The sequence below is a fragment of the Pleurodeles waltl genome, chromosome 3_1 (assembly GCF_031143425.1).
Source record: "Pleurodeles waltl isolate 20211129_DDA chromosome 3_1, aPleWal1.hap1.20221129, whole genome shotgun sequence".
Taxonomy (NCBI): Eukaryota; Metazoa; Chordata; class Amphibia; order Caudata; family Salamandridae; genus Pleurodeles; species Pleurodeles waltl.
In genome coordinates this window covers 934,400,673-934,428,117 of record NC_090440.1, presented here as the reverse complement: position 1 = coordinate 934,428,117, position 27,445 = coordinate 934,400,673, and the positions used below count along the sequence as shown (strand labels likewise).

Here is a 27,445-nt window from a genome sequence, read left to right as displayed (position 1 = left end):
ACAAGGTGTTGAACCGATGCCTAGACTATAACCTGGTTGCCCAGGTTCCCAAGTCAGCCTTTCTGGCAAAAACGCCACATCCTTTCCTATTCAATACATCTTCGATCTCGACAGCTCCCCTTGCCCTGAACATTGCGAACGGGCCCTGGTAATGCGTGATGTGTTTCCAACAATAAATGCCGGTTAGGCAGCTAATTTAGCACCCCCGATTTCCATACCCCAATGCCGTCTCCAGTTTCCAATCCTCTGAGGAGCAGAGGAGTAGGGACAGAGGGAGGGGGGGCAGCAGCCTACAGGATGCACTGCTCCGATACACAACATTAAAAACAAGCAGTGGCAAAGGCAGTTGTCTTGCCTACACGAGATCTAATGGCTTTGTCAATGTTTTTTCTCCATGTTGCATATTAGCTGCAGTGCCGTGCAACATGGCAAAAATTATTGACAAAGCCAATATATCTTGCATAGACGAGACCTATTGGCTTTTCCATTGCTTGTTGGTATTGTAATTCACTACAGAAAAATAATTCCCAATATGAATTAGTTCTTGTATGCCTAATTGCTTCTGCCCTTGTCAACAGCAGCGTCATCTAATTTGTGCATTTGTAAGAGGCTAGGCCCTGATTAAACATTAATGCCACATATTGGGGTTTATGCCTACATGACATTTACTGCAGATATTTTAATTACCTCATTTACCTTCCGAAAAGCATTTTTTTCTGTAATGACTCGAGTTAATAAGTGCCCTGGGGTATTACCACCATGTATACTCCATCTGGCAAATAATGAGATTGGATAGGCCATTGTAAAGGCTTTTCAATCATTTAAATTGCTGCATTGTTTTCAAAGCCTTCCTGATGTTGGTGACACTGAAGTGAAGGATTATAAAGTAGACACAGGTGGGGTGGGGTGTGTTGTGTTTACTTGCTTGTAGAGGTGGGTGATTACAGGTGCTTATTGCCCTTTTTATCAGAAGTAACCGATAATTAAGTTGTATTAATTACCCTTCCCTGCCATTGATCACCATCAAGGCCTTCTGCAGAGAGCAATAATGCTTAATGATCATTTGTGTGAGTCCATTTTTGTAAGCTTGACTTTAACACGTTTTTATTTGCAGATGATAAATCAAAGGAGGTATATCCTGGAATTGCAGTTTTTTTCCAGAATGCGTTCATATTTTTTGGGTAAGCAAGTTTTATTGCCTTTTTATTAACGTTCATATTGAAATTGTACCCCGTACGGTCATATTTTCAGCTTCGGGGGAAACAAATACTAAGTGTTTGTCCTCCAATAAACAACATAGCATTACCCCATCTCTTTCTGCCAAAACCCAGTGTTGTTCAAAGTATCCATTTCCAACTGAACTATTTGGTTCCATTTTTGTAGGTATAATGTGAAGCACTGTAAACTTGTTAGAGTTAGGGTATCCTCTTGTATATACTTCTGAGATAGTCCACCAGTTATTGTTTTCTGCCCACAAGGATGTAAACAAATGATAACGTTATCTAATACTTTGGCCATCCCCATACTTTTGTGTAGTGCTTAATGAACGTTTCCAGGGCACTTTGGGTCATACTTTTTATGGATTGTGGAAGGTGTCACACTGGTAGCACAACAGAGAAAAGTGGACTAAACATGTTTGCTCTTTGTTTGCCAGTGTCTCAAGGGTGCTCCTGCATGCAAGGGGGGGCAATGACAGTCTCTCTTAACTAAATTCTTGACTTGTGGGGAGACTAAACAGGGATACTAAATATGTTCCATGTATAATGGATGGAAATGGGTGAAAAGCGTACACAAAAATGTATTTCATTCTAGTTTTAAATTATTATAGATACCTATAGCTCCCCTCTGTTGTTGGAGGAAGGTGGGAGGAGGAGAAGAGGGAGGGAGTGAGTGAAAGAATCTGCACATTAAAGAGATTGGTATATCTTGTAGTAGGAGACGAATTAATGACTTCAGAATTCATCATTCTATTTTACTTTTTTTTAAAGAAACACAAGGTTGATAATTCCATTACCCCATGTCCACTCTCTGAAGCACTGCTAAACTCTTTTCTTTCTTTTATAGCCGCCGTAACAAGATATACCACCCATTAAAGGCCCACTTCAACTCGGGCCTTTAACAAGGGAGCGGGTCTTTAATTGTCAGTATAGCCCAGCTACAAAGGGCTATAAGGCTATTAGAACATTCAGCCACTAGTGGGCAAAATGTTCTAATAAATAAAATCCCCTCAGGCTCCTGTGAGGCCTTTGTTTACAGCTATTGGAATGTTGACCCTCCTCCAATGGAGCTTGCAACATTGCACTGTTCTAATATTTGATGATGTACTGACCAAGTCTTTCTACTGGAGATCTTTTCCAAACCCCACTTTGGCCCGACAAACACTACAGTGGCCTAGACGGAATGCACTTTTCCTGCATGCTCGGTTTATTCCATTTGCATTAGGTTTTGCTTCCTCTTTCACCAGCTCTTGCAGCTTCTCTGCCAAAAAGCCAAACAAAATTAGGGCAAGAGTGAAAACTGTCTGGGTGTTCTTTTTTTTTTTATTTATTTTTTTAGAAAACATGCAAACTTTGATTGGGCTGATTTTATGAAGCAGTACTGTTGTTTCTTTCACAACATTTAAGTCTTGACCTTTGGGAACCTCCGAACCTTACAACACCTTTACTTTGTGCCGTTTTCCTGTTTCACTATTTGCTTAGACTGTAGTTCACTTTGATATCTGTTTACCTTCTCCATCATGGCCTGTCTTTGGCCAATCACCCCTCGATATTCCATCTTTTATTGACCCATAAAGGTCTGCTTGGACTCCTCCTGTGTTACTTTCCATGACCACGACCTCTTGGGGGTTTTCTTGCCACGCCATTTGTTTGCATCTTCGTGTGGAATGTCATGTGATGCCAGAGTGAAAGAAGCCTTAAATTTACTGATCTGTTGCTTTTGGGTTTGCTCAGCCTTGCAGTGATAGGCCGAATTATGGCACATTCCCTGATTATCTGTGATCATTTATCTTTGGCTGTAATGAAATTGCTCTTTTTATTATAGCTTACCTGAGCATTCACTTGTGCTTTTGAGAGACTTGTTCCCCTGCTTTCCCATTGCACACACGTTTTGTTTTTGTCACTGAGACATCTTTTAAAGTAAGACAGGCATACCCTTAAGTGGGTCCCGTGCTGACTATGACATTGGACTTAATCTGTCCCTCACTAACACACCCAAAAGTTTGGAGCCAGTCTGGGGTTGCTTGTGTTTCTATTTTGATAGGACCAGGCCTGCTATTTCAGGCTGTACCATTCTTACTGGAAGAGGGGAAAGGCTCTTTTGCATATGGCTGGTCTCGGTCTACAGTAGCGTAGTCGACAAAATTAAAATAATTGAATGTGGGCCAATTAATTATTAGTAGTGCAGATTAATTTAAGCATTGCACCTACTGGTTTTTGTTTTTTTGTCTCCCATGTAAAAGATAATTATGAAAAGCAATACCGGCAAAGGATAGGTTGGGATTGATGGTAACAAGTAACATGGGACATTGCATTTTTGGATATCAGCTCAGAAAAGAGTGATTGAGTTGCAGTTCTTTCCAGCTACCAGACCATTTGTTAGGGTCATCACGAACTGAATGCCATTTAGGATTCTACCTTTGTTAATTTGCCAAGTCCTCTTTCCCTACCTTCTTTCCAAACAGCAGCGCTTTAGAAGTAAGAGTTGCAATACCTGAGTTGGGCATCAGACAAGCCCTCTAGAACACACTCCTATTACCTCCCCATTGCATTTACAAACTGCTGTCTGCACAAAGTAATAAATACTTGTGTTGAATAGATATAAAATGGACTAACTAACCAACCTGTGCCTCCTTTATATATTTGCAGCAGAATTAAACCTCCAAGGGTATAAGAGTGATTAAAGAAATGCTGTCATTATTATATATATATATGTATTAATTTTGACAGGGGTAAGGACAATAAAAGCTTCATGAATTGTACGTTAGAACTTCAATTTATGACACAGGCACTCCTTTCCCACCCTGTATTTTTATGTAATCATAAAAGTTGCTCCTTAAAGGCAGCCTCTGCTCAGGGAGCGGTAAATGCCTGCCCTCTCTGCACCAAAAAATTTCAGTTGTTTTTCACTGTGATGGTGTATTCATGATATAGGCCAGGTTGCCACTTGGACTACCATTAACGCGACCAATAAGCACCACTGCCTAATTGAATAACAATGGGCTGTTCTTGGCTCTTCGATGTATGCTAAACATGGTGCACTTTATGATAGCGTTTCCAAATTGCCGAACTTGGGCAGATGATCTTACTGTATGTCCCTGTGACAATTATTCCATACAAATCACCTTGCACTTTAATAAACAGTAAGAGCTCTGCGGCAACTGCCTTCTGATAAGATATGTGTAAATAGCACAACTTTTATTTTAAGTGCTGTTTTCTTACTATAAGGATCACCCTGTATACATGTAACTTTATATTTTTATGTCTCTCTTGAGACACAATTTTATCTTTTTATTTGATTTTGACTCTGTGCCAGATGTATTGGTTGTTTGTTTGTTTTTAAGCTGTATTGTATTCGTTTTACCCATTTTTCTTGGATCTAATGAATGTACTTTTATGGCTGCTATTAGCCGAATACAGTCATTTTGACTTACTGACTTTTCTTGCCGGTTTTGCAAATGCAACCTTCTGTTTACGTGCGGGATTGACTTTTGGATCATATCCTCTGTTTTGTCCCTTCAAAATTATGTTCAAAATTCTTGATCACATCATTGAATTACATTCAGACCAAGGGGGTAGTTAGCATTAAAGCCATGAACCTCTACAGCATTCATACTGGGTATGTTTGTGATACCTTGTTCTCAACTAACTTAAGGTAGTTTTAAATCATGGTTGTTCACCTTCTGATCCATGCTGCTTGGAACTGTGTCAGGTTTCCACATTGACCATTTTTTTATCATCAACTTTCAATTAAATCACAAGTGATTTCAGTTTGTGCATTCTTGTTTTCTTGTTTTCTGAACTTCAAGACCCATGACCATGGTTCTGTCTTTTCTGCCACTGTATTGCCTTAAAATGATCACTGAGGCACCCCTCTCTGCTAACATGTCACTATTGTCATAGTTTTAGGTTTGTGGACAACAAGGGGGCAGTTTATTTGAGTCTTCTTCAATATCTTTCATGCCAGCTCCAGGTCAAAAGATGATTGCTAGCCTCGTCTTGGGTCTTTCTCATAGAGTATATATCTCTGATCGCTTGCAGAACATTCACTGATTCCCCATGTATAAACGTGGTATTAAAGTGCTTGTGCATGCGTCACAAGGCCTTACTGTGGCCAGGACCTCTGTTCCTATTCATCCAGTTTCAAAAACACATTTCCTTCTGCTCTTTAAGATACGCATCACCAGTGGTTAGGTCCTGTTTTGTATCTTATGAATTATTCTATGAAGTAGTACCCGAATATCTTAGTGTAGTCACTGTTCGGGCAACTTAATGTAACTGTATTCCATTCATTAAGCATGCCTGCATGACAACATTTACATATTGTCTAGCCTGAAAATCTAGTAGGGATATGGTCATCATGGAGCAATGCTGAATCCTCTCTCTTCACACCTCTCATGCAGAGCCAGATTGGTTATGAGGAATACCTCTACATCTCGTATTGATGTTTAACATATTAAAGCACTCTGCTATTTAAGGTCGAGTTTGCTCTTTTGAAAAAACGCCAATAAATGAAAAGTATACCTTCCTGGACAATAGGAAAAGTGTCTTCATTCTCATTGGATGAATGCCCTCAAAGGACCTGACCTAGAGCGTCTGTTGAGAGTTAATCTGTTTGTGACCTTTGACAGCACAGGCGCCTCTTTTAATCTAGCTTTGAGATGCGGCCAGGTATTTGTCCAAACATGTTATGTTAGAAATGGGGCCTGTGGTTGGCAGTCAGGTTACCCCTTGTCCAAGCAAGGACCCTCACTCTAGGCAGGGGAAATCACACAATCCAAATTATCCTGTGCCCACCCTCTGGTAGCTTGGAACTGAGCAGTCAGGTTTAACTTAGAAGGCAATGTGTAAAGTATTTGTGCAATAAATCATACAATAACACAATATAGCACCACAAAAATACACCACACAGTGTTTAGAAAAATATATAATTATCTGGGTAAATGCAGGTCAAAACGATAAAAATGCAATAAGTGTATGTTGAGATATCACTATAAAAGTGATATAAAGTGTCTTAAGTCTTTTAAAAGCAATCAAAGTCTTGTTCAAGCACAAAGTACCTGGTTCTCGTGAAAAGTCTCCGCAAAGAACCGCAGAGGAGGAGATGCGTGGATACAAAGGGTGTGCATCGATTTCTCGGGCCGCACACAGCGATGTGTCATTTAGTTTTCACGCAAGGACAGCTGCGCGCCGATTTCTGGCACTCGGTCGTGGAGCCTCTTCGGGTTGTGGGATTTTCAGATGCCCCGGGGACGATGCTTGGATTTCCTGTGCTGGCAGGACGAAGTCACAGGAGCGGCATTGATTCGGTGGGTGTTGTGTCGAATTTTCTACTGCACAGCGGGCGCTGCGTCGATTCCTCTCTGGAAGTCGCACCCCGTCGTTCCGGCTCAGCTGTGCGTCGATCCGGTGGGCCATGTGCCGAATTTCCGGTCGCAGTGCTGGCGCTGCATCTATCTTCTCAATGCGTTCCGGTTTGGCGTGCAGTGAAAGTTTCACTTCGGGGCAGGCTGTGAGTTGAATTTCGACGCACAAGGAGTCCTTCTTGTAGAGATGAAGTCTTTTTGGCCTTGAGACTTCAGGGAACAGGAGGCAAGCTCTATCCAAGCCCTTGGAGAAAACTTCTTCACCACAGCCAGAGAGCAGCAGGGCAACAGCAAGGCAGCAGTCCTTCACAGAAGGCAGACAAGTGAGCCCTTTGGGCGGCCAGGCAGGTCTTCTGGTCAGGATGCAGGTTCTGGTTCAGGTTTCTTCTCCAGGAAGTGTCTGAGATGGTAGGGTCAGAGGCCCTGCTTGAATACCCGAATGCACCTTTGAAGTGGGGAAGACTTTAAAGAGTGGTTTAGAAGTGCACAAGGTTCCCTTTCAGTTCAGTCCTGTCTGCCAGGGTCCCAGTAGGGAGTGTGGCAGTCTTTTGTGTGAGGGCAGGCTACTGTCCTTTGACATGCAAGTGTCCGGTCCTCCACCCTCCCAGCCCAGGAAGACACATTCAAAATGCAGATGTATGCAAGTGAGGCTGAGTATCCTGTGTTTGGGGTGTGTCCGAGTGAATGCACAAGGGAGCTGTCAACTAAACCCAGCCAGACGTGGATTGTAAGGCACAGAAGGATTTAAGTGCAGAGAAATGCTCACTTTCTAAAAGTGGCATTTCTAAAATAGTAATATTAAATCCAACTTCACCAGTCAGTAGGATTTTGTATCACTATTCTGGCCATACTAAATATGACCTTCCTACGCCTTTCAGATCAGCAGCTACAACTCAAACAATGTATGAGGGCAGCCCTAATGTTAGCCTATGAAGCGAGCAGTCCTCACAGTAGTATAAAAACGAATTTAGGAGTTTTACACTACCAGGGCATGTACACTACACAGGTACATGTCCTGCCTTTTGCCTGCACAACACCCTGCCCTATGGGTTACCTAGGGCAAGTTGCCAAGTCGAAATGGCAGTGGGTTGAGGAACTACCTAAGTGGGTGGCACAACCAGTGGTGCAGGCCCACTAGTAGCATTTAATCTACAGGCCCTGGGCACATATAGTGCACTCTACTAGGGACTTATAAGTAAATTAAATAGTCCAATTGGGTATGATCCAGTGTTGCCATGTTTAAAGGAAGAGAGCATATGCCCTTTAGCAATGGTTAGCAGGGGTAAAGTGCGCAGTCTTAAAACCAGCAAAAACAACATCTAAAAAGTGGAGGGAGGCAGGCAAAAAGTCAGTGGTGACCACCCTAAGGCTGTCAGGTCTAACATGTCATATTTGCATTAATCTGTTATTTATGAAGCTAATGTGTTTTGGTTTTCATTTATTATCTAGGGGCTTGGTCTTCAAGTTTGGTCGCACAGAAGATTTATGGCAGTGAATATGTTGAAAGAAAAACCATGCCGCCTGTTTTATACCACACTTTTCCACAATCATGTTAAGCCAATTTCTACTCGTTTCTGTCATAAATACTTCTTTTGGTGTCCTACAATGGAAAATGTTGGACTGTGAGACGCTAAATACACATTTACCATTTTTTTTAGTTGCTTAACTTTTCCATTTACATTTTTGTACTTTCACTGGATTATGAAGTAAAAACACTAAGTTGTTTTCGAATGTATTCTATTGTTAAATATGTATCTATTGCTAACGTGTTTAATAAAATATATGCCATTCTACCAAATGTCCTTTGGTAAACGTTGCTAATAAAAAGTGCTTTGAAACCTACAAATCCAGAATTCATTTTAGTGCTGGAGTTGTGCTTTTTAAACACCTTAGTACAATCTTGTCTGCACAGGTTTGGTTTATGACCAAATATCAGCTGTCATAAATCTGCCTCACCGAGAGACTGGTCTCACAAGATACAGGAACACCGTGGGCGGCTGAGGAGAGGGATTTATTTCAAGATGGGCGACTGCAGCTCTGAGGGAGCAGCGTGCACTTTTCAGATGGGTATATCTGTGAGTTGCAAAAATGAGGGTTTTGAAACATTCTAATGTATTACTACGAGCTTGCACAAGTTAAAGTTCAGAATGCATGTGAAACCTCAAGGATTTGTCTATGGTTTTGTATGGAAAACTGCATAAATAGGTTTCTTTTGTCCTGTTGACAAAATAACTAAATAGAGAGATGCGTTTGGGAATGACCTCACTGACACCCCACCCCCCTGGGCCACTACATACCTCTTCAAGCCCTCTCGTAAGTGTTGGGTTTACTGTGACTGCTTTGCTTAGAATGAAGCTCGTATTATGCGCATTGCACGGCTCCTTTTAGCCCAGTGGCCTGCCCTTTTACTTCATTAACTTTTCTTTGGTCTTCCTTATTTGATGACCCAGATTCTGCTTCCACCAGAGATGCTTAACTCATGTACTCTGCTGGGTAGAAAGGATTTGATTAAATTCAAGAGCCTTTGCCCCTTCGGTAATGTCGCCCAGTTATCGCATATGTCTCAAAATATGGTTGATTTCATCCTTTCACTGATGCACAGTATTTTTTTTTTTGTATCTTTTTTTTTTTTTCTACTATTAAAGTTGTCTATTTTCTAAAGTTACAAAGGTTAAGCTATAATGCGGAGGGTGCAGCAATGGAAAAAGCAGAAATCAAACCTCATGTGGTGTAATCTCACTATATTTGATATCGCTTTCTCGAGATACTCTGCATGCTGGTCATAACAGGACCTCCACGGCAGTGCTTGTAATGTTTTGATAAATGTATTTTCTAAGTGTAACTTATCAAACGCAAATTCCTGCAATGGCTTTGAGTGCTGTAGCACATAGGTGGTCATTACCACCCTGGCGGTCGGTGTAAAAGCGGCGGTAAGACCGCCAACAGGCCGGCAGAATAAAAAATAGAATCACGACCATGGCGGAAACCGCCAACAAAGAAAGCCACTTTAACACTCCATCCGCCACGGCGGTACAAACAAACTGCGCTGCGGTCACCGCCAACAAACAGGCGGGAGACAATGTACCGCCCACAGTATCACAACCTACCAATGCGCCACCTTTTCTGGGGCGGATTCAGCACGAACAAAAACACAGCAGAAACTGGACTTCGAAGGGAAAACACTCACCTCTATACACCGCACGGGGAACCAGGACGCCATGGAACCAGAGCTTCACATTTTTACAGCCTTTATCTTCTTGCTCCTCTACCAGGAGCACGAATGCCGGTGGCGAAGACCACGGTGAGTACTGCACCTACGGCACAGGGGAGGGGGGAGGGAAAAAACAGGGACACACACACGCAACACCCCCACCCACAACAACACACACACTAATACAGCATGATACATTACAGTTACACCCACCAACCTTCCCTCCTCCCCCCCGAAGAATGCAAAGACAAAAGAAAATGAGTGTAACCATTATAATCTATTAAAATCCAGTACGCAAAAATATATATACACTATAAACAAATATATACACCAAGAATAGAAGTCCAGGTATTGCACCATTTAAGTCCGTGGAACACTAGGCCCACACTGCATAGGCGAGACCCATACAAGATACCTGAACATGACGGAGAGAACACTGCAGGGGCATCAGATAGAATTAAACAGGCACCTCAGGGGGAAGGGAAAAGGTGGGCACCTCAGCCGGTTGAGTGCACAATGCCAAATCCACGAGGGGGCCACATGCCCACTGTTCAATCCTGGGGAGTGCAAAGCCACAGTCTCACACGTCTCTACAGTGGGTGGTTTGCCCACTGTTCAATCCAGGGGAGTGTAAAGCCACAGTCTCACAAGTCTCCCAAGTGGGGTGGTTTGCCCACTGTTCAATCCTGGGGAGTGCAAAGCCACAGTCTCACAAGTCTCCCAAGTGGGGTGGTTTGCCCACTGTTCAATCCTGGGGAGTGCAAAGCCACAGTCTCACAAGTCTCTACAGTGGTTGGTTTGCCCACTGTTCAATCCTGGGGAGTGCAAAGCAGCAGTCTCACAAGTCTCTACAGTGGGTCATTTTCCTACTGTTCAATCCTGGGGAGTGCAAAGCCACAGTCTCTCAAGTCTCTACAGTGAGTGGTTTGCCCACTGTTTAATCCTGGGGAGTGCAAAGCCACAGTCTCTCAAGTGGATAACAGTCTCCACTGGTTCTGGAGGGGGCTTTGTGCCCAGAGTGCTTCTTCCTGCCAAGGACAGAGGTACTGGATGTAAATCTCCACTGGTTCTGGAAGGGGCTTTGTGCCGAGAGTGCTTCATCCTGCCAAGGACAGAGGTAGTGGATGTAAATCTCCACTGGTTCTCCACTGGACCTGGAGGGGGCTTTGTGCCCAGAGTGCTTCATCCTGCCAAGGACAGAGGTAGTGGATGTAAATCTCCACTGGTTCTGGAGGGGGCTTTGTGCCCAGAGTGCTTCATCCTGCTCGTGGCGGACTCAGTTGCGTCAGTGCTCTTGGCGCTCATGAGCCAGCGGTGCTTGTTGAGGCAGTGTCCTTGGCAGCGGTGCTATTTGTGGCGGCGGTGTCCTTGGCAGCGGTGCTATTGGTGGCGGTGTCCTGTTCAGCGGTGCTGGTGGCGGCGGTGTCCTTGGCAGCGACTCAGCTGCTGGCGGTCCTGTCTGGGCCAGCGGGGCTGGAGCTGGCGGTCCTGTCTGGGCCAGCGGGGCTGGAGCTGGTGGTCCTGTCTGGGCCAGCGGGGCTGGTACTGGTGGTCCTGTCTGGGCCAGCGGGGCTGGTGCTGGCGGTCCTGTCTGGGCCAGCGGGGCTGGTGTTGGCGGTCCCCTCCTGGGCAGCGGGGCTGGTGCTGGCTGGATCCTGGGCAGCGGGGCTGATGGCGGTCTTCTCCGCCGTGCTGCTCTTCTCATACTTGCTGGGTTTTTTGTGCCCCTTTCCCACCTTGGAAGGTGTCGCAGCTGACTCCACACTCCCACCTGTACCCCTGGGAGCGGCTTTGCTGGCTGTTGTCTTCCCCCTCTCCCGCCGGGCTCTGGCCAACTTTTGATGCTTGACAGGTGGGGGACTGTCCGTGCTGTGGCTCTTTGCCACACTGGCTGCCCTGCTGCCTGGTGCACTCCAGAATCCGGTGACTACTGGCACCACTGGTCCCGCTGCTGTTGTGGCTGAGGTGTTAGGTTGGGACCTGGAGAGTCGGCCCCTAGGAGACTGACTGGGTGGGGGAGGTGAGATGAGGGAAAGAGGTCAAGGGTGGACAGGAAAAGTTTCTTAGGAATACTGGGACGGGTAGCTGGAGGGGGTTTGGGAGTGGAGGAAGAGGTTGTGGTTGTAGGAGGTGTCAGTTTGGTGACTTTGGGTGAAGGTGCATGCGCTGGAAGCTGTCGTGAGGTGGATGGCTGTTGGGTGGGTGTGTGCGCCTGCATTTGTGTACCTTGGGAGGTGGTGTCACAGACACACTGTGAGAGGACACAGGGGATGTGTCAATGGTAGTGGGTGTGGTGAATGAACGTGAGCGGGGTGTGGTGGTGGGTGTGCTGGTGATGGAAGTATTGGCTGTAGATGTAGTGCATGCAGGTGTGAGTGGAGACGAGACTGGGAGGGAGGAGGGAGACTAGGAGGAGGGAGACACAGTGGAGGCAGTGGATGTTGCTATGTCTGCATGTGTGTGATGTTTGCGTGACTGCCTGTGGGATGTGTGGTGCTCCTGTTTGCCTGAGCTTCCTTTATGTGTTGATGTGTGTGCATGCTGGTCTGATGGTGTGCTTGGGATAGGCTGAGGTACAGGGGATTGGGTCTTAGTGGAGGAAGTTGGAGGGGGGAGGTTTGAAACTGGGACAATGGCTGCCATCAGTGCTGAGGCCAGAGTCTGAAAAGCTCGCTGAAGGGCTGCCTGACCAGAATAAATGCCCTCCAGGAATGCATTTGTTTGTTGCAACTGCCTCTAGTAGACTGCCCAACAGTGAGTGACCTGAGGTCAATGGCCTCCTCACTGAGGGCAGCAGGGGTGACTGGGGCAGGGCCTGAGGTGCCTTGGGCGAAGGAGATGCCCACCCCTCCTGGGTGAGCGGGCACGGGGCAAAGGCTGAGGGGGATGCATGGAGGGCGGTGCTGGAGGAGGGGTGGCGGCTGTACCTGTAGATGCGGGGGGCACACATGGGGCCGCCACCACAAGGGAGCTCCCATCAGAGGATGAGTCCGTATCACTGGTGTTAGTGCCTGTCCCTGCCGTGGAGCTCCCCTCGCCCTCCGTCCCACTGGTGAAATCAGACTCCGTTGTCTCGCCCTCCAGGGCCATGTGGGATGCAGCTCCCTCCTGCTCCGGTGCCACTGTTCCTCCATCTGATGATGCTAGTGCACACATGTACAGGGAGACCACAAAAAGGGATGGGGGAGGAAAGACAGAAGAAAGATGCTCAGTGCATGCATTACCGCTACTGTTGGCGGACACAACAGACACAGAAGCCCCCTGCACTACGCCACGCACTTGGGGTCCACTATACAATCCCTGGGACATGGCCTACAAGGCTATGGCCGATATCTGCACACATGGATGTCACAGGAGCCTGACTAGGTGTAGTTGGCACTGTACCCAGGTGGGGTGGGGTGCCACAGGGTCTGCCTGAAAAAGGGGACTTAACTAGCACACCCGCCCTGGCCTGGGGAAACACCCAGCCCACCTCCTTCACCCAGACACCTCCACTGCGTGCTGAATCAGCAGAATGAGTGTGTACTCACCCCCTTGTTGCTGCTGTGATGCCCTCAAGCACCCATCCAACTCCGGGTACGCCACCGCCAAGATCCTGAACATCAGGGGGGTCATGGTGCGACAGGCACCCATCCCACGTTGGGAGGCCATCCCCAGCTGGGCCTCCGCCGTCTTCTTGCTCCAGCGGCGAATGTCCTCCCATCTCTTAAGGCAGTGGGTGCTCCGTCTGTTATAGAACCCCAGGGTCCGAACGTCGTTGGCGATGGCACACCAAATATCCTTCCTCTGGTGGGAGCTGACCTACATGAATTGTACAGGAGAAAAAGAGAAGTTATTACCAACTGCACCGTCACAGTCATTGGCCCGCATCCCTATCCTTGCCATGTGGAACATGCACTCTCCGTCATTTCATGCACGCCACATCACACAACACATCCCGACTGCATACAAATCACATTTGTATCCCCCATCTCAGCCGTTGAGGCTGTCACCAAAGCTAGTGTTCCTAATGCTAAAGCATTACATCGGCATTGGATCCAATAGGCAACGTCTCTGACGGCCACTGATGTTGACTATATTTTTGACTCTCATTATAAATCCAAGAGTTTTTGCAATATGAACTTGAATATCCAGTTCCAGCAAACACAATGCCTTTAGAACAGTATCAGACAATTTTGTATACTGAGGTTTCAGCCCAACCAGCTATAGGCACCAAACATCAATATTCTGCCGCTTGCACAGTTGAGAGGATACATGAAAGATGGCAAGTTTGATTCCACAACATACTTACACGCATACCCTAGGGGACTGCACTGCACAACTTGCAGAGCTCAAGGCTCTGGTGATGGCACTGGAACATATGGATCCTGAGCAGGTGACGCTGAATGTCCGATTCATACTATTGTGTCCAGTCCTTCAATGAATATCTGCATTACTGCTGCCAAAATGGGTTCAGAGATTCAAAAAGAAACACCATTAAACACAGATTTCTGTGGGGGAAAGTAGCAGATCTAAAGAATCGCTACCCAACATCCACGTTGTACATACACTAGGAAATCAGCGTGTTTGAATACACATTGCAGGCAACACCTTGGCTGATGAAGCAGCCAAATCTGCAGTAGCTAAGGCTTCTGTTGCTGCAGGAACTCTTTCTAGAACAAAATTGGATGACAAATCACTGGCAGCTGTGAAAGCTTCGGCTGAAGGCCCGCCCTTATCAAAAGCATATCCTGCTAAATATTCCTACTGCACATCATGCCTCAATACCGCCCTAGCAGTAATGCCAGGGGTGGGATATCATGTGATTCCCAACAAAGACCTGAATTGATCAAAGCAGCACATGCTGGTGTGGTAGCTACTATATCACTGTTACAAGCATGTTACTGGTTGCCAGGGCTATACAAACCGACCAAGCACTATGTCCTTTGTTATGACATCTGCCAGCAAATAAAAGGATCCACCGTCAAACACCCACCGCAGATACCCTTCCTAATTTCCAACAAACTATTACAATGTGTGTACTTGGACCATTGTGCTCACCTGATAGTGCATACAAATACATTTTAGTAGCTGTTGGCTCGTGCTCCAAGATTTCTATGGGTTTGGCCACAACACTCGGCTGACACTCGAACTGTTATTAAAGATTTGCAAGTCTTTCTCGTCATATATGCTGGTGCGGCTTTCCACTTGGACCAGGGCCCTGCTTGTGCCTCAAGGACTTTGAGGGACGCCATGGCTTTGTTAGGGGTCCAACTGCATTACTTGTCTCAATTTCATCAAGTGGGAGATAGTGTTGTGGAGCAACGAAACGGAGATTTAAAGCAATTCTTTACAGTAGTAGTGGGCACAGGTAGTAGTAGTTGGATTACACACCTGTATGAAGTCCAGGGAGCACTTAATCTGCCCAGAAGGTCCCTGGGGTGGGGGGCATACTTCATACGAATACCTGTTCGGAACACTAATGTATGTTCCAAGTCTTGATTGTCCGGCACATACACCTTTTGACATAAATGAACGTGTCCCTCTCTTGCAGGACTTACAGAAGTTCCACAACGACAACGCATCTGCCAGTGCCGCCTCATTGGGAATAGGGAATGTATCAGTAACATCTACTGGCTGGATTCCAAAAGTTGGGGATCCAGAGCATAAAAAGATTGCGGTGAAAAAGGAGTTTGGTCCTTCTTATCATGCACTTGTTCCAATCCTGGAAATACACAGTACCAGAACTGTCATTTTACCACTGCTGCCTGATTCTAAAGAACATCGCTTTGTCTCCATCAACAATGTGCACAGCAGACCTAGGGGCTCTTAGGTAGTACCCGAATCCCTCCCACTACAGATCAGGATGTTCCCTCTACAGGTATTAAGCAGCAGCGCTGACACCTCTCCAAGCTTGGGGAGGATGGAAAATTAGCTTTCATTGGTTCCACTAACTTCTACAACAAATAACACCAATAATATTGATCAATTTTATTCAAATTCTACACAAACAGATGGCATAGTTTACTCTGAACCACCGAAGTAGTCTTCTGCAAGTTCTTCTCTTCCAAACACGGCTCTAGTTTTTGCACAAACTGCATCTAGATATTTTGCCGACTTCAATGACACTTTCACTGACTCATCTGCCTCTACTGCAACAGAACTGTCAAGAGCGTGTAAGCTGATAATTTGGCTCAAAATGAACTATTTCATTCTTCCATGGAACTATCTATGGCTCTTATTAACTGTACTTGCCTTTGCCCTTTGGATTAGGTTTGTCATTGTTTTCTTCTTACTTATACATGGTCATTACCTTCCTGAGCACTCTACAGTAGAACTGGTGGATGAGGTCTTAAAACCACATTTTTCTTCACACAAAGTCCGCAGGGACTTGTCCCTAGTGAACATTTCTGCCATACCAATTCCTGATGGGATTGCTTGGGATATTATTTAATTATATATGGGCCGACGGAGGTCATTCAAATTCCATATGTATTCAAACTTTCCATTAACAATGTAATTACACCCGAAGTCGTTTCTGATGATTGAGATGTGGAAATAGTTGATTTTATGATGTCTGATTTACAGTATATTACAGTATTTGAAAATGAAGATGTGTATCAATCCAAAGAAAATGTGGAGAAATGTTTTGAGGACATCATTTTATTCACTGAGCAAGTACCTCAAAGGCTATTTTTAATTACACACAGTGGGAACACTGTCTGACTACACCAGTAGGGAGTTCCAAAATGTATACTGAAAAATGTGCATATTTCTCTGAGCACAGTGTTCAAAATGCTAAGTCATATTATTTTAAATTGCCAGCGATGGCAAGTCAATATTTTATTGACTGATACAAAATTAATATATTCTGATTCCTTTGTTTCAAGGTTAGCTATAGAAGGCTGTGATTACTGGTTGAAGTCGATAGACTTGAAAAATGTGTGGGGAACCAACAATTGGCAAATAAGGGAAAGGACGTTTTATTTAGAGTATAGCTGATACCTGTTCAAATTATATTTTTAAATGAAACTGTACAACAGATTAGTTGTTTCGGCTTAGCAAAGATTAAGTAATTGAATTCCTGCCCCTGCAAAATTTTATAAATAGCAAAAGTATATAAATGCATCTGAAGACCAGCTCAATTAATGGATCCAGAATGGAACATTTAACACATCACTTTCATGTCCTGGTGGGTGGTTAATGTGGCCTGTAGACACCAATGGGTGCCATATACATTTTGTGAACTCCATGGGGCGTTTAGAACAAAGAGGCCGGACCCTTGCTATGTGTCCTCAGAACACTCGGGTATAGTGACAACATATAGTGTAGGAAAATTATGCCAGCAGTGGTTGAAAAGTTCCTCACTAGATGCTGTTAAGGAACACCCCAGTCTCCTGTGCAACGATACAGATTTACTGGATTTCCTGTTAGGAAACTCTGTCACAACGGTAACAGTTGTCCGATCTATCGAAATCCCATAGGATATATTGGGATTTAGATTTCGATGAACGGGATATCTGTCACAGTTGTGACGGAGTAATTTATCCACCAATATCTAAATCATGCCCTTGGGCAGTGGAGACCTATACCCTTTGAGGAGGAAAGATACTAAGGGAGATTCTATCATAATGCAATAAACGCCATATTTAATAAGAATGGATTTGGTAAAAGTAGTTGTAAATTGTGCACCAACTTCTATCAAATCCATTCGGTTTTTGTGAACTGACCTATTTACTAATAGGTTGGTTTGCAAAAACCCAATTCGTAGTGGGTCGCAATTCGACCTACCTCATGAATATTAATGAGGTAGTTCGCAAATTGTGACCTGCTATGAATCACATGGATGGTTATCCTGGATGTCAGCAGACCACCATGTCTGTGATTGCTTTTAAATAAAGCATTTTTTATGCAGCCCGTTTTCAGGATGCTTACAAAAAATGGAAAAGTTGTAAGTACTTTTTTTTTAGGTGTAGTCAGTCGTCCCTTGGACCGCTGCCTACTCCTAAAAATGTTTTTGTCAACATTCACAAAAGTGAAGGGGTACCTTGGTGCCCCATACCATTTACAAATGGATTACCACTACTTTTGTGTAGTCGGTAAAATATTAATATTTCAGTCGCAAAACATGAATACATGCCATTTTGAACTGGTATTTGGAAGAGACAACCTAAGCATGCCACTTCCAAATACCGGATCAGTATTTGTATTTGGTCACAAACTCAAATTGCGATTTGGTAATGTGTTACTTTGTGTTTCATACATACTAAAAAGCCTTTTGTGGTTGCAAGCTGCCTGATTCTGCAAATTGGACCTTTTGCAATCATAACAACAGCTTCATACATCTGCCTGTACTTTGGTGTTTGCCTTGGGGTAAAAGAGGCACTACCATAATAGTGAGATGTTGCAATAGCTTTATGACTCCGATACCCAGCTATGGAAGGGTGTGCTTTTCAATTCTCAGCCCAGCTGGAAGAAGTGAACACTTGGGCATATTCTTCTCCAGCTCGGATTACTCCGGGAACTCTGGAGCTTTGCTCCAGACAGTGTTTGTGGTCACCACCTTGTCTCACTCTTCGGTGTGAGAAGCATGTACACAGTTCAGAAAGCCACCATACTTCACAGAAAGTTGGTCCCCCTGATGACTTGGAAGGGGCTTGGCCAGCGGGGCTCCAGACATGACTTCCAGACATCTTTCTTCACCAGGACTCACTCCCTGAGACCAAGGCTGTGGCATTGTTCTTGGCTTGGAAGGGAAGTTGCTGCTTCGACCTGCACCACAGCTGCCAATCCCTTGCTTTAGTGAAGAACCATATCATCTGTAATATTCACAAGGGCAGCTGCTGCCACAACGGGAATACTGGCTCTTCCTATAAAACATTTGTGTAGGGACAATTCTATCCTTCCGTCAGGGATACTTCAGAGACTCATCAGCACCAGGGTAAGAGCATCCAGTCACTTAAAGGATGTGGACCCACACACTTTGGCTAGATGGGCTTCAGTGTCTCATTAAACTGTTCAACACTCCCCGATGCTTCAGGCTGGTAACTACAATGAAGTCTCTCATCCACTTGCAGCGTCATACACATCATCTCATTATTAAAATGAGTTCCTTGATCTGACTCCAAAGCAACTGAAAGGCACAAGGGACCTACTCCCCCAACAGTTTGGCCACAGTAAGACTGTATTTCCTCCTGGTTGGCTACTCTTCCACCCAATGAGAAAATATACACACTACAACTAGAATGTAACAGGGTCCATTACATATCGGCATCTCAACAAAATCAAGTTGCATGTGATTGAAAGGACCACTTAATCTTAATATATGACTTATAGTCACTTGAGTTCACCTACCTACATTTAGCTCTTGGCAGGTGACACAGATTCTCTGCAATAACATGGAAAAGTGGATTAAACCAAAGTGACAAACAAGCGCATCATAATATCTCTCCCTATAAGTGATGGGCTGTGAAATTGCCCGGCCATAGCAGACAGCATTGCATCCCAAGGAACAGGCCTCCCATCTGTTGAAACCCAGATATCATTCTGATTCTTGGTACACCCTGCTCTGACCCATACCTACTGGGACTCACTCCAGGAAGCTCTTTATCGTTTCCTACGTATCAGCAACAGACAACAAGAGGATAGAAGCAATATCAGTTGCAGAATCATTTGTATAGTCTCCACTGAATGTGAAGGACCTAAGACCGCAATTTCTGCCAGTGTTCACAACATCACATATACTTGTGTGTGCTGCACAGTTCCCCACTGCTATTTTGGCAGATAATTGCAGAGCATCAAGCAAATCTATAAAATAATTCCCATTTCAGTTAGGGGAGCCAGAGGAAGTCATGTAGCCCTTTTGGGTCCTCAACTGTCTAAAATCGTGGACCATGCCAAATGCGTATTGGCTGTCAGGGTAGATGGTGACTCTTAAATTGTCAGTTACTGTTAGACCTGACAGCCTTAGCATGGTCATCCCCCACCTTTTTGCCTGCCTCCCTCCAATTTTCTGACATTGTTTTTGCTGGTTTTAGGACTCTGCACACTTTACCGATGCTAACCAGTGCTAAAGTGCATATGCTCTCTCCCTTAAACATGTTAACATTGGTTCATACCCAATTGGCATATTTGATTTACTTGTAAGTCCCTAGTACAGTGCATTGCATGAGGCCAGGGCCTGTAAGTTGAATATTACTAGCTCCTTTCATATGATAGCATTAGGGCTACCTTCATATACTGTTTGAGTGGTAGATTCTGATCGGAAAGGAGTAACCAGGTCCTATTTAGTATGGCCAGAATGGTAATAGGAAATCCTACGTATTGGTGAGGTTGGATTTTATATTACTATTTTAGAAATGGCACTTTTAGAAAGTGATCATTTCTCTGCATTTACAATTCATCTGTGCCTTGCAGCCTGTCTCCAATCCATGTCTGGGCTGGTTGACAGCTCCCTGGTGCATTTCACCCAGACAACCACAAACACAGGATACTCAGTCACACCTGCACTCATCTGCATAATGAATGGGTCTTCCTAGGCTGGGAGGGTGGAGGGCCTGAGACTTACATTTCAAAGCATACTGGCCTGCCCCCACGCAATGGTCTGCCAAACCCCCCACTGGGACCCTGGCAGACAGAGCTGTACTGAAAGGGGACCTTGTGTACTTCAAAACCACTTTTTGAAGTCTCCCCCACTTTAAAGGCATTTTTGGGTATATAAACTGGGTCCCTGACCCCACCAGATCAGACACTTCTGGACCTGAACCAGCAACTTGTCAAGAGGAACTGCCTGGCTGCCCAAAGGACTCTCCTGGACTACTTTGCTGAGAAAGACTGCTGCCTTGTTATTGCCTTGCTGCCCTCTGAATTTGCTGAGAGGTGCTCTCCAAGGGCTTGGATTGAGCTTGCCTCCTGTTTTCTGAAGCCTCAGGGCCAAAAAGACTTCATCTTTGCAAGGAACTCCTTGTGTGCCGAAAATCGAAGCACAGCCTGCCGGAAACGACACACAGCCTGCCTTGCGACGAGAAAATTGCTGCACCGCTGAACCGGAACAATGCAGCCTGACTTCCCAAGTGAAGAATCGATGCAGCGTCTGCCTTGCAGCCAGAAATTCAACGCACAGCCTACCAGATCGACGCACAGCCGAACCGGAATGATGCAGCTTGACTTCCAGAGTGAAGAATCAACACAGCACCTGCCGTGCGACAGAATATTGGATGCGTCACCTACCGGATCGACGCAACGCCTATGACTTTGTCCCCCATGCCCAGGATTTCCACACATTGCCCCTGGGCGTCAAAAAGATCCCCGCATCGCAGTGAGGAACCAAGACTGTGGCCGGAAATCGATGCAAAGCTACTTGCAGCGTGGAAAGAAATGACGGAACGTCAGTGCCGAGCCGGAAAATCCAACGCACACCCTATTTTTCCACGCATCTCCTCCTCTGCGGTCTCTGTGTGTGTTATTTTTTACGCAAACCAGGTACTTTGTGAAACCAAGAGACAACTGTTGATTTCTAAGAATTAAGATTCTTTTTAATCTTGCAAAAGTGATGCTTATTGAATCTTTATCGTTTTGACCTTAATTTAACCAGATAAATATCTTATATTTTTCAAAACCTGTGTGGTGTATTTTTGTGGTGTTTTCACTATGTTACTGTATGAGGTTTTGCACAAATACTTAACACATTGCCTTCTAAGTTAAGCCTGACTGCTCAGTGCCAAGCTACCAGAGGGTGGGCTCAGGTAAATTTGGATAGTGTGTGACTTACCCGGACTAGGATTGTGGTCCCTATTTGGAGAAAGGTGAATACCTCTGCCAACTAGACCCCATTTCTAACAGTTACGCAACAGGCTCTTGTAAGAGTGATTAGTTCAGCCAGCTGTGCAGAGGTTACATTATCCAATTAGGAGGCTTCCACTACACCTTCTAAGGTACAAACAGCATAGGCTGCTTTCAAAATCCCCCTTTTATCTTTTAAGTAGAGCAGACCACAAACAACATATAATCTGTCTCTTCCAGAGGTACATTTTGACTGTCAGGTCTTCGCTCGGCACACAATTTTGTAACATCCAAACAGCTGTGGTCAACCCTGTCAATATTCTCATCAGTAATGGGCAAAGGCATCATTGCGGCTGGATTGAGATAGGAGCACTTCCGCAGAGTGATATTTTCTGCAGCGAGGATAACCTGCTTGTAACGTGTCAATCTACTCTTTGTCATATGCTGTGTCCGAGTGTAAGTAAGCAGTACCTCAATAGAATGTGGAAGCATAACTGTAAGGGGGTAGCCCATAATTTTACCTTCATATTGCTGAATGCTTAAACCAACTGCAACTGCAGGCACCGGCTCTAGGCAACCTGGCAATGCTACAGATACTGGGTCAAGAGTGGCTGAAAAATATGCAACAGGATGCTTGGACTTGTGAGTACCACGAGGTAGCCCATCCCTCTCATAGCAGTGTAAAACAAAAGCCTTCCCATAGTCAGGCATTCCTAGGGTTGGGGTCACAGTGACATTCTCAGCTTGAGGAAGGCTTTCAAGCATTCCTTGTCCCAAGGTAGCAGATAGTATACATTCTTGTGTGAAAGCCAGTCTAGAGGCTTTTCCACTAGGAAAAAGTTGGGAATCCACTGAAAACATCATCCCACCATTCCCAAATCATTCTGACATCTCTTTGTGTTGTGGTAGAGTTCACTTTCAATATGGAAAAGATTCTCTCTTGAGACACTTTTCTGGCTCCTTTCTCAATATTGCATTGTAGATACAGGGATTCCTTTTGACAGTGCTGCAGTTAGGTTTGGTACGTTATGTTCATTTTTGGCCAGATGATTCTACAGGGCAATTGTATCTTTTCTGCATGTCTTTTACATTTTTTATGCCACCAATAGGTTGGTTGATATATTGGACCAGAGCTGAGTTGCACGGCAACTACAAGGTTTCCATATTCTTTTTCAGTATCTGATTGAAGATCTATGGCTTTTCTGTTTAAACCTGTGAAACTTAGCAGTGCACCAAAACTTTATTTTAGAACCAGAATGAGAAGAGGAATAGACTGTCTTCTTGTAATGGGATTAGAATGAATGCTTGCACAGATCGATCATTGTGAACCACTCAGTTTAATAAGGTATTTGAAACACTATCACTGCAGGATTGGGTCCCACAGGAAAACATGAGACAACAATGTTATTAACCTTTCTGAGGTCCTGTATAATTCTCCATTACTTGTTTGGTTTCTGCAGGCCCATTATAGGAAAATTGCAAGGAATTCCTAGTATCTCTTTGAAAATTAAAATGCCTTGGTCTAGGATAGACTCACTTACAAGAGTAATTCCAACTACCACCTCTGGTGAGAGGTTGTGCTGGGGCGTTTGGGGATACTCTGCATTCTGTTGGACTTTTACTCTCACAGGTTCAACATCTTTGATCAGACCACTGCCTTTGCAAGTATAATCCCAGTCTTCCTCCTGCACAGTGCCCTTTAAGTCAGCGGGTAAGTCCTTCTTTGTCAGAACCTGGAACAATCCAACTGCTGACTTTTGAGTGCTGAGTATTCATTGTGTTTTTGAAACTCAACATCTTCCGGTGTAATATACAATTCAATATACACAGAAGGTCCCAACCTAATAGAGTGACTGGACTTGAATGGTATACTCCAAACATATGGTCTTCTTCAAGGAGACCTATTGTCAGGATTGACAGACTGTCTGTTTGGAATGCCTATAACTTGCACCTGTTTCCTGAGAGGGGCAGGTTTGGGGCCTATGCAGATCTTATAATAGAGCAGGTAGCACAGTAGAGCTGGTAGCACCAGTGTTGGTAAGAAACACCACAGGGTGGGCATTCACCTCTAAATCCACATATTGGCCACTCTAGTCTACCGCAAAACCGTGCACCAAGCATGTAATCTTTCTCCCCTTCCAAGCACTATTGTAGTCACTTATCTGTACCAGTATCTCAGAAATGATCAAAGACTGGGAACTAAACTGTCAGGGCTTGTGAACATTGTTTGCTGAACTGTTAGGTTCGGATTGACATTAAACCTCAGATTATTCATATTGTGCTGCAACAACAGGACTTGGAGCATGTTAGGGTTCTAAGGTCTTAACATCTACATATTCTGAGTTGCCATCACATTCATATTAGGCGTTTGACCATCATTTGCATTGGATTCAATCTACATTCCTTTTTCCAATTACCCAACTTGTTACAACAAGGACAAGGGTTAGTCCTCTTCAGCATAACTATATCCATTCCTGAACCTACTGGCATCCCTTGTCCTCTACCTTGTGGGAAACCATTCCCATTCTGCATCATTTGATCACCACTTTGATAACCAACTCCCTGCACTCCTGCACCACCGTAGGAACCCAAAGTTGCCACATACCGGCTATTCTGAAATCTTTTCTGTGTTAACTTGGTTTGAGCCAACATGAATTTCTCTTTAATCTTCTGTCTCGATTCCAGATCATCACTTCAATTCTTGTGTATCATTGAATTTCGTTCAACGACTTTGCCAAAAAATCGCATTCTGCTGAATATGCAAGCTAGTCACCGGATGCAATTTTAGAACAAAGTAAGACACAAACGCTCCAAGATTTCCACTTTCGAGATCCTAGATACCATTATACTGGCAACAGGTCTGCATTAGACATTCATAATAAGCATGCACTGACTCTTTAGACTCCTGGGTTGTCCTAGCTATTTTTAACAAATCAATCTCTTTCAGTAGGACGTTAGTTTTAAAAAAGTTAATCACCTTATTATACTTTCTCTGACAGTCTGAGAAGGAGCATTTGAGCATTCCTCAGCGGTCCTTAATTCAGCCACTGTACTGATACCGTACACTCAGCCCACAGATCGTTAGGGATAACAACGTCAAAGAAAGTGTTCAAAGCCTCCCAAAGCACCTTTGAAATCTTGAAAAGCCAGTCAGCCTGTGTGTGCCACAGGTCTAGATTTTCTCTCAGTTTTACCCCACATTCTTTTCCTATTCTTTTGAGAACCTCATGAGCCTCACATGTATATCTCACAGCTTCTTGACAGAGCAACAGAATTTCCTTCTTGTTGTGACATTTATAAATTCCAGATTTCCTTGACTAATTTCCTCAAGTTCTGTCTTAATTCTGAAAACATCCATTGACCTCACTGGAGAATCGTCCGCTGGGCTATCTCACTTGGGGGCTTCCTCACCGTCTGTAGCAGACCAACTCACAATGGGGGTTGGTACTGTTTGGGGCCTTGCTCCTGAGTCTATGGTAGGCCCAGTGCTTGGGATAATGGGCACTGTTGCGATCATAGGGGCAACTGGGGTTAAGAGTAACAATGATAACAGTACTCAAAATTCCAGCTGGTGAAGCTGATATGCCGAGGGGCAAACCATCCTTAGGTGGACACTGATCAGCACTTGCACTTATATCAGCAATGAGTGGGGGCCCTCCGTCTGCCTGATTCCCACTAACTTTTTATGTAGGGGTTTGAAGTTATCGTATTATCTAGAAGATCATCACAGGAGTTACTATCACTCATATCATCTTTCTTCTCTTGATTTCTACCCCCCACCCTCCTTTGTGTTTTCTTCTCTCTTTTTTGTCTCTTGTTAATGTGGGATACATATATATAACATTGATTACATTCTCCCTCCCTCCCTTCTTTCTGTTATGCATTTAATCTTGCTTCCAGCCAGCTCTGGACCTTATTCTTTGACTGATATTTTGTCCTTCCCTTTTTTATGTGTGGCTCGCTCCCATGTATTCAAAGCCTCATATTGAGCTGGTCTAGGTGGGGGTTTCATCTCATACAACACTCCCCTCAATTTTTCAACTATTCTCAAATTAAAGTAACGTAGGGGAAACTGCAAGGACCCTTCATTCAATGCGATCTTTTTACATTATTTGACCCAAATACATGTGTGTAACCCAGCGCTGGTTGTCATGTATGTGCAGAGGTGACCTTTGGAGGAGCCTACTCGTCTCAGGTACAGATGTTCTAACATCATCGCTCAACAAAGCTCTCAACTTCTTGAACAAATTCATCACTACATTATATTCAGCGCAACACAAAATCAGTAACATTCACTGAAATAACTGGCAGTTCTCAGGAAATCACAAAGTAGTACTCAATTAACACTAACATCAGGTCTCTGTGTAATACCGTTGCATATTTGCAAACTACAAAAAAAAAAAATACTTTGTGAGCCACGTACTGAAAAGTACCTACAAGACACTTTTGCAGCAGCCCCGTCACAAACCCCCACCTCCAAAGAAAAAGAGCTTCCTAGGCTAATGCTGCTGTCCTGTGGTGTTTTCACACCCCTTAATGGATGTCAGCAGTTAAAAGCATATGAAAACAAGCTGAAAATGAACAGCTTACAGTGGTTTTTAGCTAATTTTCCATACCACTGTGTGATATCGGCTCTTCACTGAGTGTCCATATGAAGGGCGCCAATATTATGTCTCACATAGTGGCACTGTGTGCGTTGGCAGGTATCCCACTGAACTGGCCACTCACAATGTGGCGCTGTCTGACGTAATGACCAATCACAGCACCTACACTTACCAACCAATACCAGTGCAGCACCTTCTGAACTAACTTGCAGCACGTCACAGCTGCTCTCATCCAACAGTGATCAGCTTCACAAAAGCAAATTAATGAAAGCACAAAGCAAGCAACAACTCTTCTCTGTTCCACTAAAAGAAAGGTTGAAAGTCAACAGTCACTCTAGGGAAATGAGGAATAACATCCTGCTGGTGCTATCAAACACTTGAAGTGAAATCTCAGCTAGTGGGAATTCACCCTCACTAGAGCGGTCTGTTCCTCTGTGCAAAAGGATTAGCCAAACACCAATCTCAGTCAGTACAATCTCTAATCAGAAGTTTAAAAAGTCCCTATCTTTGTTCGACCAGCAGAGCTTCACGCTCCAACACCACAACCTTAATAGACAAATTGGAACTTAATATACTCAACGTTTGTCCCTGGGTCATAGAGTACTATGCGTCCGATTATCAAAACTTCAACTCTTGCAGCAACTGCTTTTCTCTTCATAAGTAGGAATGGTATACATAAAACAGCATCTCTAATCCCACTTCAAAGCAGAGCACTTCTGGACTCAAATGGACACCACAACAGGAAACTAACTCATCAGACCTGAAAACACTGCAACACTCGACAACACATGCATAATTTTACTTCACTCTCACTCCTAGGACATTGCAAACACTTCAAGAACAGCAGAACACTCCAAATTCTCCAAACGGGTACATAGATTCTTCACGATGTGGACTGGGCTGGGACAGACTCTAACTGTCTCTGGGGTAGATTCTAACTCTAACAATGAAGCACATTTAACTCCACAAGGATGACAGACAGTAGCAGATTTTCAAACCATTAAGGTTTGATTAGCTAAATTACAAATGCAAATCATATAAGTTTGCCATAACTATTTGTACTCTTTGATCAGGTTTCTTTTTTTGTAAATAGATCCTTGCATGTAACTAATTGTTTTGGGCAGTGGGCTGGTTTCAAGCTCTGATCACTTCCACTATTAGGCATAAGCTTATTATAATTGTATGTTAATATTGATTGTTATCTGCCTTTTTCTCATTTTTTAGCATTACCCTTCCTACGCTTTACAGTTTGCAGCCAAATCTCAACACTGCGTTGGAACAGCACTA

General features: G+C 44.4%; 1 protein-coding gene across 1 annotated transcript in view; it reads left to right on the top strand.

Moving 5' to 3' along the window:
* Positions 1-8,308, top strand: part of TMEM50A (transmembrane protein 50A) — a 50,079-nt gene extending 41,771 nt beyond the window's left edge. The window contains exons 6-7 of the mRNA XM_069223944.1: positions 1,115-1,181; positions 8,033-8,308. Of these exons, the coding sequence (XP_069080045.1) occupies positions 1,115-1,181; positions 8,033-8,078 (113 nt within the window). The 3' untranslated portion in view covers positions 8,079-8,308. The remainder of the gene's footprint in view (positions 1-1,114; positions 1,182-8,032) is intronic.
* Positions 8,309-27,445: the final 19,137 nt, after the last annotated feature.